This window comes from Myotis nattereri, assembly GCF_964212035.1.
Source record: "Myotis nattereri genome assembly, chromosome: 16".
Classification (NCBI taxonomy): Eukaryota; Metazoa; Chordata; class Mammalia; order Chiroptera; family Vespertilionidae; genus Myotis; species Myotis nattereri.
Window position 1 is genome coordinate 15,173,207 of NC_138091.1, and position 19,034 is coordinate 15,192,240.

General features: G+C 49.7%; 1 protein-coding gene across 2 annotated transcripts in view; it reads right to left on the minus strand.

Annotated features, from left to right (window-relative positions):
- Positions 1-19,034, minus strand: part of USP43 (ubiquitin specific peptidase 43) — a gene marked incomplete at its 5' end in the record, with an annotated part of 53,860 nt that overhangs the window by 34,103 nt on the left and 723 nt on the right. For both annotated transcript variants that reach the window (XM_081109279.1, XM_081109278.1), the window contains 3 exons: positions 1,473-1,565; positions 9,174-9,277; positions 14,619-14,750. In XM_081109279.1, the coding sequence (XP_080965405.1) occupies positions 1,473-1,565; positions 9,174-9,277; positions 14,619-14,750 (329 nt within the window). The remainder of the gene's footprint in view (positions 1-1,472; positions 1,566-9,173; positions 9,278-14,618; positions 14,751-19,034) is intronic.

Below are 19,034 nucleotides of genomic sequence, written 5' to 3' on the forward strand. Positions count from 1 at the left end.
CTCTCCCTTCCTCTCTGAAATCAGTAAAAATATATTTTTTAAAAAGGTATTTGATTAATAATCACAACACAGACCTACGGTCTCAAGGTTGTTTGTTAACTAGATAATCTTCAAGCTTCTCCTGCAGTCTGCTTCAACACTTCCGATGCTGCCCTCCTTCCTTTTTTAAGTTCTCCGTGGGTGATGGATGAGATAGGGCCCTTGGCTGGCCCCACTCCCTCCTGTCCCCACCAGCTCACCGGGCCTCACTCCTCCAGCTCCCGTCTCTCCTCTCTATAATTACCCAATTCACACAGCTAACTAATAGAGCCGGGATTTGAACCCAGGCAGTCAGGTCCCGGAGTCAGTGGGCCTAACGGATGTGCTATGATGAATCAAGTCAGGAACCTTAACTCACATCTACCAGCAGCCATCATTGCATGGTGTCACTGGTGACAGGATAAGCCCCTGTTCCATGTGTGGCATAAACTAGCAGCACAGGAATTCAGAGCAGGAAAGGATTAAGATGCCAGGAAAGGCTTGATGAGGGTGTCATGGTTTCAGCTGCATCCTACAGATGGAAGATCTCAATAGACAGAGGGCAAGAGAAATAGTATGTACAGAGGTGGGGAACACTGGAAGAAATGCCACCATCTAATTATTATTATTTTTGCTTAATCCTCACTCAATGAGATTTTTCCATTGATTTTTAGAGAGAGTGGAAGGGAGGGGGAGAGAGAGAACCATCTTTGTGAGAGAGACACATCAATTGGTTGCCTCCTGCACGTGCCCCGACCGGGGCTGGGGATCGAGCCTGCACTGAGGTACCTGCCCTTGACTTAGAATTGAACCCAGGACTCTTCAGTCGGCAGGCCAACTCTCTATCCACTGAGCCAAATGGGCAAATGCCACCATCTTGACGCCAGTGAAGGTATCCCATGTGGGAGCTCACTAAACGTCCCTGAGGCTGACATTGGTAGGTGCCTGTGGTCACTGTGAGGACCTGAGATGCTGGGATGCTGGGCCCCACATGGCTCTTGCCCAATCCTGACTCCTCTTTCCTTTTTGTCTCACCTCCTCCAATCACACTTTTCCTTTTTCTTTGCTCCTTGGATAAACCTTTTCCTACATCTTCACAAACAGGAAAAAGGAGTGGAAACAAAGCAAGGAAAAGCAGGTGGTGACACATTTTCTCCGGGTTGCCCATCTGACCAACTGGTACCCATTGGCCCATGCCAGCTTCTGAACAGGCCAAAGACATAAGCCAGGTGCTGATAAACAAAAGCACTGTTTATAATTCCTTCTTCAGCTACGAGAGGACACAGTAACCTTTCACTTTATTCATCACATTCCATAACTGAATGTCGCCCAGCTATAAGGCTGGTTTCTAGAAAACACTGGCTGAGAAGCAAGAGAGACAGGTGCAGCTGCAAGGCCAGAGGTTCCCCAAAGGAGGAAGGACTTCAGGTGCACCGGGCACAGCACTCATATACCTGGTCTGGCGCAAGGGGATGGGCAGGGACACACACAGGAACGGATCGAAGGTGTTGCTCTGCTTCAGGCAGTGGGGACAAGTCAAGGAAGATCTGTGAGGGCAAAGAACAGAGACGGACGTTTAATCACATCTGAACTGTCTAGTGGTTGCTCAAAAAGTTACATACAGAATTACCATTGCAATTCCACTCCTAGGTAAATGCCCCAAAAGAACTGAAAACAAATATTCAGACAGATACTTGTACGCAAATGCTCCTAGCAGCATTATTCACAACAGTCAAAGGGCGAAAACAACCCACTGACCACCAACGGGTTCATAAACAGAACGTAGTATATCCACACAGTGGGCTGTTACCCAGACACGAGTCCTGACAATGCTACTCCGTGGCTTAAACTTGACATTAGTTATAGCCTTTAAACCCTTTTAAATTTAACGCTCCCTCACTTTAGTGCCTTTGAAAGTGAAGTGCCGCTTCCATATTCCACATGGTTGCTCCAGCTTACTTCCTTAATCACGAAATGCACCATTTCTTCCAGGACATAAGGGATTTCTGGATGCTACACTCCTGATCCCAAAGCTACACTGACTTCCTTGGCAACATGGAACAGCAGCCCACGGGCAGTCCGCTCTCTCCACTAGACAGCCCAAGGCTGGTGTGGCTCAGTGGACAGAGCATCCACCTGTGCACCGAAGGGTGGCAGGACCAATTCCCGATCGAGAGCACATACCTGGGATACGGATCGATCCCTGGCCCCAGTTGGGGCACATGTGGGAGGCAACCAATCGATGTGTGTGTGTCTCTCTCTCCTCACTTCTTTTCACTCTCTCCAAAAATCAGTGGAAAATATAATCCTCCCGTGAGGATAACAAACAAAAAAACCAGGTTCCCAACTCCATGGAGAGCACCCGCCCTGCTTGATGGGTTTTCTGTTGAGCAAACAAAATAGAAAAGACCAGGGACAGGCAAGGACATGGGAGGTTTTCTGGGTGCTGCCCCCAGTAGGTCCCTCTCCTGGACACAAGCCTATAGATGCCAACGCTGATTTAGGAAACAGACCCAAGTACTCAACGCTCAATCCCTCTCACTGCCTCTGATAAACTGCCCTTCAGGAAAACCATGGGAATGGTTTGGTAAAAAACTGTGTATCAGACATCAAGCTCCCACCACCAGGGGGACCTGGCATTGTGGGGTCTCGCCACCCCTTTTCCCTTCCAGTCCTTCTCCCACGTCACCCATCACATACCTACACATAGCAGAGGCCTGAAGAACGCATTTGTGTTGTTGGGAAATTTCCAAATCCCCGTCTCACACTTAAGCAAAGAAATGGAAAGGAATATTTTTACTTTTTGTTTTAACCTACTAAAGCTGGCTCAGTATAGGCCTCTATATTGAGCCATGAATCTCTATCAGGAAGCAAGAGATGTGTGGACTGGAAAAAACAGACAAGGGTCTAATTTTATCTTTGAAGGATGAAGAAACCATGCTGCAGGCACAATAAGCTACAGAAAGGATGTGAAATACACCTGTTTCTCAGAGGATGAGGAATGAGGACAGAGTGGGGCCAACAGAGAGAGGGCAGTGTCACGCTTACAGAAACTCCAGAAGTTCCCAGCTACCCCTCAGCGGGCCTAAGGGGCCCTGTCCCCTCCAGCGCGCTCACGCCCCGTCCTCATGTCCCCCAGCGGCCCCAGGGGAAAGGGGCAGGAAATCACTCGCTGCCCTTCCGTGTGCACTCGCCCATCTCCCTGCGGGGGTGGCTCTCTGGTCACCTGCTTCTTTCTGTTGTAACGCCCAGCGGTCAGCCGCCACCTCGCACTGCTCTGCTCCCCCAGTTCCAAACGCCAGGAATGAGCCTGCAACTTCGACACTGAACAGCTCAGCACTCTGACTCTCCCGGCTGCCAAATGCACACTTCACACCTCAGACCTGGCCAGCTTCACCCGCTCACTGGCAGTGGAACTAATGTCTACCATAATTATGACGACACGTAAGCAAGGTGCCACCTCTCCAAGATCTGTTCTGAGAAAGCCTTCCAAAGCTCCTCTGCCTAGCGGGAACGCTGCCTGTGACAGGGACCAGGCCAGACTGTCTGCACATAAAGCTACGAAGAGCAAGATGCAATAAACAAGCCCACACGCGTGTGTGTGTGTACACACACACACACACACACACACACACACACACTCTGTCCTCCAGCCAAACCTCAATCTCTGGTTATTAAACTTGGAGAGGTTTTAGGCTGTGGCCATCGTCATACAGAATAGCTAATTATGTTCCCTCTAGTCCATATCTCCAGCACCCTAACATTATTCCTCCTGCTGTCCTCCAGCCAAAGTCAAATACTCAGAGGACCACCGCTCAGGGGACCAGCGTGGGGTGGGCCCCCACTGATGCTCAGACCCGAGGAGCCCCAGCCTGCTGGACGTCCCCAGCTATTATTTTTCTTTACTATAGATTATCAGGCACAAAGCAGGTGTTTTCGCTGTCACCAGTACATTTCTGAGCATGAACGCCTCATCAGCCTGCCCGGAGGGCAGGAGCATTCCTCAGTGCCTGCCGGGCTCAGATGTCGAGTGCTCAGGAATGCTCCCCTGGCCCCCTGTGCCAGGCGGGCCCTCTGTGATACTGTGACTTTAATGAGAAACAGATGTTTGGTCTCCACACCTGCTCCTGGCACAGAGCTCCTAAAGCCTTGAAATTTCCCGATAAGAGCAACAATAAGGTGAATCTTTTGTTATTTACAGCAAACCCCTTACAGCCACACCGGAGTTATATTATGGAGGTGACGTCTGAAAAGCCCCTAGGCCAGTGATGGCGAACCTATGACACGCGTGTCAGAGGTGACACGCGAGCTCATTTTTTTTGGTTGATTTTTCTTTGTTAAATGGCATGTAAGTATATAAAATAAATATCAAAAATATAAGTCTTTGTTTTACTATGGTTGCAAATATCAAAACATTTCTATATGTGACACGGCACCAGAGTTAAGTTAGGGTTTTTCAAAATGCTGGCACGCCGAGCTCAAAAGGTTCGCCATCACTGCCCTAGATAGCCCCAGGATGGGGCTGGTTGTCAGGGGGACCAACCATGTGATTAGATGGTGGAACTTTCAGCCCCCACCTCCTGGGGAAAGGGAGGCAGGCAGATGCTGAGCTCATGGTTCATGGTCCATAATCTAATCAACCGCGCCTATAAAACGATGCCTCCACAAAGCCCTCACAGCGTCCAGGTTGGTGGACACGTGGAGGTGCTGGGAGGGAGGGTGCCCCAAGAGGGCATGAAGGCCTGCACCCCCACACAGCCTGCCTGTGCATCTCTGCCGCCTGGCTGTCCTGAGTTGTACCCTCTAATAATGAGCTGGGATCCTAGTGAGTGCACTGTTTTCCCGAGTTCTCAGAGTTGCTCCAGCAAACCATCGACTCTGAGGTGGGGTCCTGGGAGCCTCTGACTCATAGCCAGTCAGTGAGAAGCACAGGTGACACCGGGAGGCTGTCATTGGTGCCTGGTGGGAGCAGCCTCCTGGGGCTGAGCCCTTACCTATGGGACCTGATGCTATCTCATGGTGTCAGAACGGAAGTCAACGCAGGACTCAGGCTGGCTTCCGCAGAGAACTGCAGGATTGCGTGGTGTGGGGGAAAACACCCACGCACCAGGTTCAGACGTAAGAGGGGCCGTAGTGCAGAGCAGTAAGAAGACAAGTCTCCGCTCCCACACCTGGACGTGTACTCCGAAGCACGCACCAGGCGTAACTACAGAAACACCCAGCAGCCACCTAGGTCCCCGCCTTTCCCTGTCCCCAACCCAGACCTTAAACCCATCGGCAAGTCATGTCAACTCTCGACCCAAACACCTCCCCTCCTCACCCCCATCCACTTCTCTCCGTCTCCACCGGCACCTCCATGGTCCCAGCCGCCACCGTTCACCCACTGAGACCACTGCCCACCATCAGCCGCTGCTCCAGCTCCCAGTCCCGCCTCCCTTCATTGCCCATAACAACCAGCATCACCTCTTACCAGCGGTTCTCGAGCTGTGGGTCGCGACCCCTTTGGCAGTTGAATGACCCTTTCACAGGGGTCGCCTAAGACCATCCTGCATATCAGATATTTACATTACGATTCATCACAGTAGCAACATTACAGATATGAAGTAGCAACGAAAATAATTGTATGGTTGGGTCACAACATGAGGAACTGTATTTAAAGGGCAAGAAGGTTGAGAACCACTGTCTTAAATGGACATCTAGACCACACCCTGCTTTACATTTGGCAGCGGCTTCCTGTGCTCTTTGGACCAAACCCCACACCTGGCCAGGACACCTGTGTCACTGGGTCCCCGCCCACCTGTCCAGCCCCAGCTCCCAGCCCTCACCACATAGCAGCTCTGTCTCTGGAACTTGCCAAGGTCATGCCCACCCAGGCCCTGTGTCCCTGCTAGTCCCTGCCTGGAATACCCTGTCCCCAAATACAGCACCTGAATGGCCGACTCCTTGTCACTCAGCTGTCAGCGCGGATGTCCCCCCTGAAAGAAGCCTTCCCTGACCACCTGATCTGAGCTTGGCTGCCTCCCCCACCTCATCCTTCATGTTTCTCTGTGGTGGGGCCTGTTGAGCTGTGTATTCTCTCACCCTCCACACAGAACGTGAGCCCCATGAGAACAGGCGCTGGGTCTTGTTCACAGCCCCAGTCCCGACCTGGAAGAGAACCTGGCGCATAGTAGGTATGTAGGAATTACCTAGAGAATGAATGGGTATCTTTCATTAGTATTTCTCTCTCATGGGCAAGGAATCATTATGTTCTCACTGTAACTGCTGGACACAGCACAATCTCAGATCCTCAGATATTTGAAAGAAGAACAGAGAGAAACTATGGGGGGGCAACAGGGGAAGAGGGTAGAGAGAATGGAGTGAGCAGAGAAATGAGTGAATGTATTGAGCAAGGACACCAATGAGCGGTCCCTGGTGGCAATTCCTGGCGACCCTTCCCTGCTCTCCAACGCATCCACGCCTTCTACTCCCTTCTCCCTCCCTGCCTGTCCTTCTTTCCCCTCCCCTAGTCTTCTCCTGTCTCCTTGGCTCTCAAGCAGCCTGTGCCTTGGGATCCGAAGATAAAACAGATGCTCTAGTAGCTTTCACGGCTAAAAAGGTCGGTAGCGTGGAATCCGTTTCCCCCATGCGCACCGAGCAGTGCATCACCACGCCTCTCGGGAAACTAGCGGCCTCTCCTCCTGCCGGGCAATGAAATGTGGGCGCATTCAGAAGAGACTTTAATTACCCAATATGCTAAGCAACCGAAGCAGGAGGGCATGCCCGTGGCGCCCCTCCCCGGCGGGGCAGGGGTAGGGGCAGGGAGAACTTCTCCAGGGCTGTGGGTTTCCTCTCCAGTGGAAAGCCACCGTGGCACCTTCCCAAAGTGGCTCAGAGACTATCTGGCCTCCGTAGAGAAACCGCCAAAGGCAGCGGTCGTGTCCAGTTTACTCGGTTGGCAATCACTGAATGTCAACCCTAAGTCAAGAGCGCGTCTTAAAGTGACCTCCTCCTTCCCGAACACAAGGAATGCAAGTGCCCAGGAAGGATGGAAGCAAATGGCTACGTGAATTCTAGAACACGGAATAACTGTCCATTGGTTTAAAGTAAATAGGAGGAAAAAACAACGGGAGGCCCATGAAAAGCACAGCAGAGCAAAGGGAAGAGGAGAGCGTCCAGAGGACTCGGAGAAAAGCACACCTTTGAAAACGACTGGCTGCAACATCCAGGCGAAAAAGCTTTTCAAACCAGTTCGGTTTGCGGCAGGGGAGGTGGAAAAGCCACCGAACAGGACGAGTTACGAAGAAAGCAGGAGCAGGACTTGTGCTTCAGAGATCTCTCAAAAGTCTGGGTCTGCCACTTACTATGCGTGAGCTCACAAAAAGCCCAACGTCCCTGACTGTGCCTCACATTCTGAGGCTCCTAGAAGGAATAAACGTTAAAATAGATGGGCGAACATGTCCCTTGGAGGTGGTTCTCTGTAACAGTGGGTTCCCTGGATCCTGATCGTGTGATCATTCCCCCCTCTAGGCCTGTTTCATTCTTGTTGACTATGCTCCCACCCATTCGATCCTAGTCATCCTTCAGAGCCCATCCAAAGGCACACCCCCTCTGAGAAGCCCACGGGGGTTTCTCCCTTTCTGACCTCTCATTGCAAGTAGTGCTTTTGTTAAAACACTGCAATACCTTATATTAAGTAAAATAAGACAGAGAAAGACAAATACCATATGATTTCACTTATATGTGGAATCTAAAGAACAAAATAAATGGACAAACAAAACAGAAACAGACTCATAGATACAGAGAACAAACTGATGGTTGCCAGACGGGAGGGAGACTGGGGGCGCTGGTGGAAAAGGTGAAGGGAACAAGCTGTACTAATTTGCCCGGCTGGTGTCGCTCAGCGGTTGAGCACTGACCTATGAACCAGGTCACGGTTTGATTCCAGGATAGTGATTATGCCCAGATTTCAGGCTCAATCCCCAGTGGGGGGCATGCAAGAGGCAGCCAATCGATTCTCTCTCATCACTGATGTTTCTCTCTCTCTCCCTCTCCCTTCCTCTCTGAAATCAATAAAAATATTTTAAATGTACTGATTAGCCCTTACCAGTTGCTCAGTGGTTAGAGCATCCGCCTGCATACTGAAAGGTGGCAGGTTCGATTCCAGTCAAGGGCAGGCTTGATCACCAGCCTGGATTAGGGCACATGCAGGAGACAACTGATGTTTCTCTCTCAAATTGATGTTTCTCTCTCTCCCCCTCCCTTCTACTCTCTCTAAAAATCAATGGAGAAAATATTCTCCATTGATCAACAACAACAAAAAGATGTACTAATTGGCAGTTACAAAACAGTCATGGAGATGTAAGGTACAGCATAGAAAACACAGTCAGTAAATTGTAATAACGATGTATGGTGCCAGGGGAGAACTAGCCTTATTGGGGGGATCCCTTTGTAAATTATGTCAATGCCTTCACATGACCCCCACTGTACCTGAAACTATTATAAAATAATATAGAATGTCCACTGCAATTAAAATGTAAAAAATAAGTTAGTAAATTGCTTCTAAAATCTAGAATGGAATAAAATATGGCTTCATATTTACCGTTAAAAAAAAAAAAACACTGCAATACTTGAACATATTCTGCCTTATAATTATAATCTCTGAACTGTCACATATAAAAACCCAAGGAGAGTTTTTCTGGAGTCAAAGGCTATGTAATTATATATTTTTTATGTCCCCTAGAAATCTTGAACTCATAACAACTGACCTCTCACTGCAATTAGTGCTTTGTTAAAACACTGCAATACCTTATATTAAGTAAAATAAAACAGAGAAAGACAAATACCATATGATTTGTCTTTCTGGCAATGAAAAAGAAAGAGGAAGGGCCTCACCCAGGGACTGCCTGCTGGGGAGGTCCTGGCCTCCCCACTCACAGTCTGCGGAACCACCTGGCATCAGCCCCCCTTCAAGGGGAGATGGGAGGCCCAGAGGCCAGCAAGAAGGAAAGGGAGAGACGCTACCGGTCAGGAGCCGTAGGAGTGAGTGGTTCATTTGGATTAATGATGGCGGAGAGTTGCTTTGTAATCTCAGGGTGAACCTGGCCGTGGGAGACGGTGCCCAGCACATAAGTGTGCTGAGCTCTTGGGTGACTCTAAACACATCCCCTTCTTACCTATACTGTGCTTGAAAGTGGCTTTGCACGAAGCTCTGGCCTAGAGAAAGCTGAGCCGACGGTGACAGGTGGTTCTCAGAGGCTTTACTGCCTTCCGGCTGAGGCTGCAAAGAAATGAGGAAAGGAAGCAAATGAATACACCTCCCATCACACCGCCGCTTCCAGACTATGGAGTCCCGGCCTCCTCCCGGGCAACGCCCGCCCGCTGCAGAGCCTGGGCCTTCCATGCTGCCTTTGCCACAACCCCTTGCTCCCCCCATCTCTTCACCTCACGACAGAGGAGGAGCTGGGAGAGCACAACTGCAGCATGAACCGTGGCGAACACTCACACACACTCACCCAGCTTGACAACTACCCCTGAGTTTACTGCCTTGCTCTTTATCTCCATCCGGCTGGGTCTCGTGTGACTAGGTGCCTCTAGGACAGCGGTTCTCAACCTTCCTAATGCCGCGACCCTTTAATACAGTTCCTCATGTTGTGGGGACCCCCAACCATAAAATTATTTCCGTTGCTACTTCATAACTGTAATGTTGCTACTATTATGAATCGTCATGTATATATCTGATAGGCAGGATGTATTTTCATTGTTACAAATTGAACATCATGAAAGCATAGTGATTAATCGCAAAAACAATATGTAATTATATATGTGTTTTCCGATGGTCTTAGGCAACCCCTGTGAAAGGGTCGTTCGACCCCCAAAGGGGTCGCGACCCACAGGTTGAGAACCACTTCTCTAGGATGTCTCACTGGGATGCGCTCCCATGACTTCAAACAAGTCAGAGCCAAAGTTCCCACCGACTAAACCTGTCTGTCCACATTTCCCAGCGAGCCAGCCTCCGCATGACCACCGTCCTTCTCGGGCAAACCACCCCACACCTTAGACTCCTTCGCTCACAGCTGAGTCTACTCTCCCTCCCTTGCATCCCCTTATGTGTAAGTTGCCTGTTGTTGCTGTAGCAAATCACCACACACCGGTGGCTTAAAACAGCAGACGTTTATTCTCTCACAGTTCCCAAGGGCGGACATCCAAAGTCAGTATCACTGGCCCCAAATCAAGGTGTTGGCGAGGCCACCCTCCCTCTGGACATTCCTTGCCTCTCCCACTCCTCGTGGCTACAGGAATTCTGTGGCTTGTGGCCACATCACTGCCTTCTTCAAGGCCAGCATCTCCTTCCAAGAGCCAGCAAAAAGGGAGGGTTTGGGGTGAAGTACAGCAATGTCTGAAATTTAACTTAAAATGCATCAAAAATATAAGATGAGGAAACCCGAGGGAGTGATGAGTAGAGAGAAGAATGAATAGATGGATAAAATGTGATAAAGCAATTTTAGTTAAATACAAATTACGGACTCTAGGTGGTAGGTATGAGGTGTTCACTTTATAATTAATTCAACTTGTCCACATGTTTGACATTTTCCATAACAAAACAGTGGGACGAACAAAAGCGACGAATACTCAGAATGGTCACTCTTCCTATTTTATGAAGCCCCAGGTGACCGGAACACAGGATGTGCAAAGGGAAACAGGAAATGGGGCTGGAGAGCGAGTCTGGAGCCACGCTGGGCGGGGCCCTGCCTGCCCCAGGGAAGACTGTCTGGTTCAGTAAAGGGCATAGCACCGGAGTTAAACATTGACCTCGAGGGGCACTGCCTGGGTTCGAGCCCCTGCACTGGCACGGAGCCAGGGGGGTTAGTCACCTTCGGGGCTCCAAGGTTCCCCAACTGTCATAAAGGGATAGGGAATGATAATGCCGATCTGATGGGACTTTCATAAGAGGAAAGAGTTAATACAAAACACAACAGTGGCTGGCACAGTAAGCACTGTTTACATGTCGTAGACGGGTTTGGAGCCTAGTGGTGGCAACATGCCCGGAGAGGAGCACGTCGCCAGGAGGAAGGAGGGTAAGGCTGAGTATGACACAGCCGAGGAGGCTCGAGGGCCCAGCTGACACAGGGTGAACTAGAGTAGGAGTTGTAAAAAGGAGAAGGAGGGAAGGGCTCAGACACCCTGTGCACGCAGCTCAGGGCTGAGCACCTGATGGGGGAACAGAGGGCGGAAAGGGAGCAGATACACAGGACCAGCTCCGAGCTGCGGACCCCGAGCCTGGCGAATGCCTGGTCCATGAACGAAAGCCAAAGGAAGTGGGTCAGGGAAGGGCATCCCCATCCAGGCGAGACATCTGACAGCAGAGCAGCGAAGGGCTCAGAGCAGACAGAGCTCGGATGTAGCGCGCACGTGGTATTTCTGGCCAGCCCGTGGGGAGGTGGGACAGGCTCTTTAATCAGGGGCCCTGCTCTCCCTTAGCAAACAAGCAGAGCGATCAAAGGGCTGGAGACAGTGATGCTGGCAGAGTCCAGGCCAGAACAGCTCCGCCACTGAGGCCGCCCGCCCAGAGCTGTCCGGCTCTCAGGGAGCCCACGCCTAGGTCTTCAGCCTGCCCCGTGGTCCCCATCCCACCCCTCGGCCTCCTCACAAGTCCCGTTCTTATCTGAGTCAGCTGAACACCCCACAGGGACACAGGCCACTTCTGCATCAAGGTGACAATGCAGCACAGTGGGAGCAGCAATGGGGGATCACCCAGGGGTGGGTGTGGAAGGAGGAATCCCTGAGCATGGCTGGGGGAGGGGCCTCACTCCACCTGTAAAAGGAATAGGAGTGTTCCATCCTCCTCAGGGCCATCAATAACATCAGAAAAGATGACCTGTGTGTCCTGCCTGGCATGCAGTAGGTGCTTAATACATGTCAGTTTCCTGGCCCTCTCCCAGCCTCACCCCTTTCTCGCCTCTGTGAGAGCAGCTCTTCCTCTAAGACAGTGGTTCTCAACCTGGGCTGCACATTAGAATCACCTGGGAATCTTGTTAAAATCCTGATTTCTGGGCCTCATCATTAGTAAGAAACGGAATTTCCGGAGGATGAGGCCCAGAAATCAGGATTTTAACAAGATTCCCAGGTGATTCTAATGTTCAGCCGAGGTTGAGAACCACTGGTCTAAGATAACCTGCCTGTGTGCGTCTACAGGAGAGTAAAATGGGCCCGCTCTGCCGGGGAAAACAGTTGAGAATCATTAAAGTCACAGAAGAAAGCGGTCCTGATGGTTTCTACTCGTTTCAGGGCACCTCGCTCTACGGCTTTTTTCTGTTCTGCAGCTGAAATAACCTCAAAGAGAAAGCTGTTCAGAGTTACGCAGAGTCATTGGAAAGGGAAAACGGGGTTTCCTGCCAACCCACCCCAACAGCCTGTTCCTTCCCTGCAGCCCCGGCAGCCGGGCCTCCACAGGTGGCCCCGTTTCTGACCGCAGATTTCACGGGGCGGCCTGGACCCCAGACCGAGAAAAAGATCTTGTCTGGTTTCAATCAGGTCAAATTAAGAGCTGGGCAGGCTCCTCTCTCTGGCCAAGAGCCTCCCCTGCTCTTGCCTGGTCACTCTTGGCCGGTTAAAGTGACAGAAGTTCCAGCTCGGCCAGCAGAAAGAGGCCCTTCTGGTTTCTTCTCACCCCCTGCTGGGGACTCAGAAGACACTCATGAGAAGGGAAGGATCCCACCTGCTCCGAAACAGACAGACTCAGGTTCAACTCTACGCCTCCCAAGTAGAAGTGAGTGACTTTGGGCAACGTGACCTAAATTCCTGTTAACTATAAAAAAATGAGCTATCCTTACAAATATTAAGGCCTGGTAACTACCCGGTTTATCCAACCATTCAGGAGCTTGAGTGTCTCCTGTGTGTCAGGGGTAAGATAAATCATGAAAAGCATCAAATCAGATGTGTGGCCCACAACAAATATTCAATAAATAGTATCTTTTATAAAAAATACACCGTTCTGATTTCAAAATGTGTTCACTGTAAGGTTATGGACTACACCGTGTACTGGACACGTTTATCTGCTCAGCATTCCTTCCTTTGGGGAAGTAACCCAGCCAGAACCTGAAAAGCTCTCCTTGGCCATGTGATTCGGGTGGAGTTTACTCCCCACCACACACACACACACACACACACACACACAGGCAGCTCGGGGGTGCCCAATCAGAACGTTTCATTCTGCAGACCACCTGCCCAGCCAGCAGGGAGCATATGAACCATTCTGGGACGATCACATCTTCCCAAACCCTAAAGAGCATTTGAGCATTTCAGGGGCCCCTCTTGTCACCACGTGGGCAGAGCCGGTCTGAGAGAGCAGCCAGAGACAAGAGATAGAGCGCCACAGACCTGGTCACGTCATCTTGAGGACTTGGGCCCAGCCCTACCTGAAGCTGCTGCAACCTTTTGACCTGCAAGCTATAAAGGCCAATCGATGTCCTTTCCTTAAGTTGAAGCGAGTTACATTTCTGTCACTTGCAACTAAGAGGATCTAAATAAACAGAAAATCACTGCACCTAAAAGAAAAACCACCCACCAGCCCACCAGCCCAGGAAACCACTCTCACCTCTGAGTGTGTGGTCCTCCCGGGTTCTGTTGCGATGGTTCTGCTTTGTTTCATTTGTGTGTTTTGCAGGTGACTGGTGTGGTTCTTTTTAAAATAACAGGCTTTCAGGCTAGACCCCGCCGTGGGTCCTGGTTCTGTCCCTTCTTTAGCTGTGTTGCTTTGGGAAAGTTACCCAACCTCTCTGGTGCTACCCATAGATAAAATGCAGATAGTAACCCCAGCACCTCTCCATAAACGACGATCATTACTCCTACTGTTAGTGACACTCCAAGAGGTGATCTGTGGAAGACGGAGTACTGCATCTGGGTCAGCTTTGAGACACATTAAAATAATGGGCGACTGATTATTTACCACAGCTTGTGAGCCATGTCTTAAATGACAGCGGCTTATTCCCGGGTATTGTTATGCCCTGGCTCCCTTGTGGTGTAGTAACTTCACTGGCTTTTACTCCCGTGAGGGAGAGGTAGAAGGAGAGCAGGACCCGTCATCGACCCTTATGAGCAAAGCCCAGAGCACACAACTGATGCTCAATGAACTCGGCTCTGACGCGAGTCAGCGCTTTCTCCCTCCCAGAGGTCTGGGGTTTCCCCGCCACCTGGAATGCTAAGTACACACGTGTAAAGATCCCCCATCCTGTGTCTTGAGACAAAAAGACTGGGAATCCCTGCTTAGCTGAGAAAGTGGTGGTAGAGTTGAAACCATATCGTCTGAAAATAAGCAGTGGTACCCAGGGCTGCAGGTGCACACATGATGCACAGAATGTTGACATAAGATTTTTCAAACTGTATATATCCAAAAGAAAACCTCTTCAGTGTATCAGTGGAATTAGAGGACGGAACCCCATCAAGGCAGTGCATTGTCTACGAAAGGAGCTGAGAGAAAGGCGCAGGGACCCGCTGTGAGCGCGAGCCGGGACACGCAGGGATGCAAGACTCTGACATCCAAGAGTCAGCCTGCAGGAGCTGCGTAAATATTCAAGCGAAGAAAAGGAAATCAAGTACAACGTGTGTTTCGAGGGACTGACCTGCTGGGACCCTGGCCCTCGGGATGAGCCCTCTGAGTCCTCGTGCACCCGATCCAGCAGCCAGAGCAGGAACTCCAGGGCGTCGTGCTGGGCGTGGCCCTGGAACTGGGCGCCGTGCTTGGAAACGGCATTCTGAAAGGAGAGGAGAAAACCGGAGGGTCACCCTGGCCTCCCACAACCCCATCAGGGCCCGTTCGCTCCAGGTCCACCAGCGGTCACTCTTCAGCCCTCACCTGGGCCGACAGCATGGAGACGATCTGGGGTGAGGAACAGTCTTTCCAGCTACAGTCTGCCCTTTGGGGTTTTCTGTACAGAGAAGGCACCTTGCTTTCCAGAAAGACTGCTAATGGAAGTCCTGTCCTTGGGAACCCACAGGGTGGTCCCTGTTGACTATTTTGATTCTGTTGACCATCTGTCCTCCCTTGATCACTGGGCACCTGCTCCGTCCGTCTGTCTGTTTACACCTGCAGGTGCACAGCTCCTTGCCTTACCCCTCCCATCGCTTTCATTCTCTCCCATCGCTTCAACTCTCTCTGAATGACCACCTGGCAAAGTGAGGCGGACTTCCCCCAATACCTTAAACAGGCATGTAGCTCTTTCACTGCCTCTGCTACTATCTGTGAAATCGAAGTGCAGACTTCGCTTCCTATGGTTAGATCACAACACGGTTGATTGTTTTCAAGCTTCATTCCTTCATGAACTATCCATGGAGGGCCTACCATGTGCACTGGGGACACACCAGTGAGCAGGACAGGACTCCTGCCTCCGGGACACTCGTATTACCTGCTCGCTCCCTTTGTACTGTCCTGTTCAGCTGTGTAACAACTATGTCCATGTCTGTGTAAATGCGTATTTCAGCTTTTTAAAACTTAACTTCAAAGGGTAACCTATGCACATGCTTTAAAAAAATAATTCAAAAATTTTTTGAGCCGAAACCGGTTTGACTCAGTGGATAGAGCGTCGGCCTGCGGACTGAAAGGTCCTAGGTTCGATTCCGGTCAAGGGCATGTACCTGGGTTGCGGGCACTTCCCCAGTGGGGGATGTGCAGGAGGCAGCTGATCGATGTTTCTATTTCATCAATGTTTCTAACTCTATCTCTCTCCCTTCCTCTCTGTAAAAGATCAATAAAATATATATTTTTAAAAAATTTTTGTTATAAGGACAGTAATGAAGTGTCTTCCTTCTACTCATTCTCAATCCCTGCTACCCCTCCGCACAGGGAGGCTGCTCTCAGCAGTTTCTTAAGCACCTTTCCAGCGATTTTTTTTCTTTAATGCATGTGCAAGCATGAGCATCTGAGTGTAAGCGAAGCCCCTTGTCTGTGTGCGCGCACAGTCCATGGCAGTCTGTCCAACAATGGTCGAGGAACTTGTAAAAACATTAAGATCAAAGCAGAGGGATAGACAAATGACATAAACAGATCATTCCAAGAGCCGCCTTACAACTAGTAAGAAGCATGGTAAAATACTATATTTTACTTCTAATTTAAAAAAATAACCGGAATTGTAAAAGCAGAGAGTAAACTGGTGGTCTTGGGGGGCCGAACAGTGGGGAAATGGAGGTGCTGTTTAAGGGCACGAACTGCAACTAGTAAAAAAATAAGACCTGCAGACCTAATGCCCAGTGCAGTGACTACAGACAACAAAACCGCGTTATAAACACGACACTTGCTAAGAGACTGGCTTTTAACTGTTCCCAACCCGAGAAGAAGGAATAATTATCTCACGTGATAAAGATGTTAGCTAATGCTGCTATGGCAATCACGTTGCAATAAAAATGTACCAAACCAATATGATGGGCAGTTGCCTCCCTTATCCTTGGTTTTGCTTTGCATAATTTCAGTTACACAAGGTCAACCAAAGATTGAAAATATTAAATGGGAATTTTCAAAAATAAACAGTCTATAAGTTTTCAATTGCGATCCATTCTGGATAGCATGAGAGATCTCCTGCCGCCCTGCTCCATCCTGCCTGGGGCAGGAATCATCCCTTTGTCCAGGGTCTCCAGGCTGCATGTGCTCCCTCCTGTTAGTCTTAGGGGCCCTCTTGGTTATCAGATCCACTGTCTCCGTATCGCAGGTCTTATGATCGTTTTTTTTTTGTTGTTGTTTTTTAAAAAATATATTTTATTGATTTTTTACAGAGAGGAAGGGAGAGAGATAGAGAGTTAGAAACATCGGTGAGAGAGAAACATCGATCAGCTGCCTCCTGCACATCTCCCACTGGGGATGTGCCCGCAACCCAGGTACATGCCCTTGACCGGAATCGAACCTGGGACCCTTCAGTCCGCAGGCCAACGCTCTATCCACCGAGCCAAAACCGGTTTCGGCATCGTTTTTTTTTTTTTTAAAGGCAGGCTACAAAGCCAGGATTTCCAATTGTTTGCACGTGCTTTGAAGCACCTCAATGTTTATTATGATTATCTCTAGAGATGGTTGTCTCTAGTGGAGTTCCAGATCATTGTTTACATTTTTGAACTTTTCAATTTTTTTATAGCATACACACATTTAAGCATATCATTAGAAAAGCAAAGTATTATGGATAATGTCCTAAACAGGATCTCTTTAATGTATGTATTCATTTGCTGTTAAAAACAAAGAGTGGTCCTCCTGTGTGTGTGGCGGGGGGAAGGAAGGGGGTCTGGGTGACTCAGGGCTCAGGAGGGGGTTGGGTAACTCACTCCTTCTCAATTTCCTTCCTTCCTCTGTCTGAAGCTACAAATCCCTCCTGAAGACCAAACGCCTTTGTAAAACCTTATGTGGCTTGTCCCCAACCAATTCTCCAGCCTCCCCCCCGCCCACCCCCATCACATAGGTTTTCATTAATTCATTTAACCATTTATTCATTCTGCCTAGCTCCTCAGCCCGAACCCCAGTGACGGCACTTTCAGTTCCATTCCTTAGTTGACCCCTGTTCCTCCAAAACTCAACTCAGTGGTTACCTCTCCTGGGAAGCCGTCCTGCCCCTCGACACTCCACCTCCCCAGTCATGTCACAGCCTCCTGCCAGAATTGCCACAGCTCCCTGTATTTTTATTTTCTAGCACTCGCCACCAATTCTCATCATGCGCCTGGGTGATGACGTTACCAACCATCTCTCTCACAGACTGTAAGTTCCTGGAGGGCAGCCCCAGAATCAGGTTTTATGCTCATCACTCGCATATCCCATGCACCTGTTAGTGTCTGGACACTCAAGAAATACTTGTTAGATGAATGAATATTTTTTCATCTGTAAAATAAGAGGAGCTCACCTAGATTTCAATCAGCAAGATTTAAAACCCTGGATTCTGGGATCCTCCACTCTCTCCAAGGCTGGCTACCCAGAAAGTCCTGGGAAACCGACCTTATATCACCCTCATTGACATTAACAGCTTGATTATCCTTCCATTCCCCAAGGCTCGCCGGGAGGCCTTCAGAGTTTCAGGACAGGAGAGAGAAAGAGAACTCCTGGTGAGTCACCAAGGGTGATTAGTAATTTGGAAGGTTTTTCCAAGCTACTCCTGGAACCGCTCCCATCCCTGCAGTAAGTGGATGGGAATGCATCTGGTATGAGAAAAGTGCACAAAGGTTACCGTCCTCCCTCCTGGGTTTCTGCAGGTGAGGAGGTATAATAATAGAATAATAAAAAGTTCCTTCCAGGCTGTACATATAACTCACTTAAACTCCACAAGGCTATGCTGTAATACTAGTAAGGAAGGTACCATTATGGTCCCATTTCACAGATGAGGAAAGTTGGGGCACAGCAAGATCTGGAAATTTGCTCAAGGACACAAAGCTCCGGAGACCTTGCTCTCGACCACTATGTGATACTGCCTCTATTTAAAAAGCAAATGTTGCCAAAAAGAGATATTAATGACACCAATTGGATCCACTGATTCCTGCAGCACAGTGCTTCACTAGAGGAAGCAGGAGAGTGGAAGGTGGGGCTTGGCATCCCGGTGGGTCACGTGACAAGGACTGCTTTCTCGGGCTGAAACTCAACAGCAGAGATGCTTGCGGAATGAACCCTGACAGGTTCCCTCCTCCCGCCAAGAACAACAATCGCTAGTCTATGGGGAGCTTCAGCTCTCCGCCCAGAGCTGTGGGTTTGTTTGGTATGTTTTTTTTTTTTAAGCAGGAAGCAAGCCATGTGCATCAATTATCGGGAACTCTTGACTCCGACTGGGACCCCCAACGCACGCCCCGCTTTCACCCCGGGTGAAATGATACACATAACTTCCAAAGAACGCCTCACGACCTGCAGCATCCCCGTGATCCTGGGGACAGTGGAGTGGATGCAACCCCGCGCTAACGCATCCTAGGGATTTAATTCGCACTAAATAAATGTTTGCTGGACGTAAACAAACAAAAAGCTGAACACACTACTCAAATCTGCCAGCTCCCTCCACTCAACCCTTTAAAATACCTGGGAGGAATTA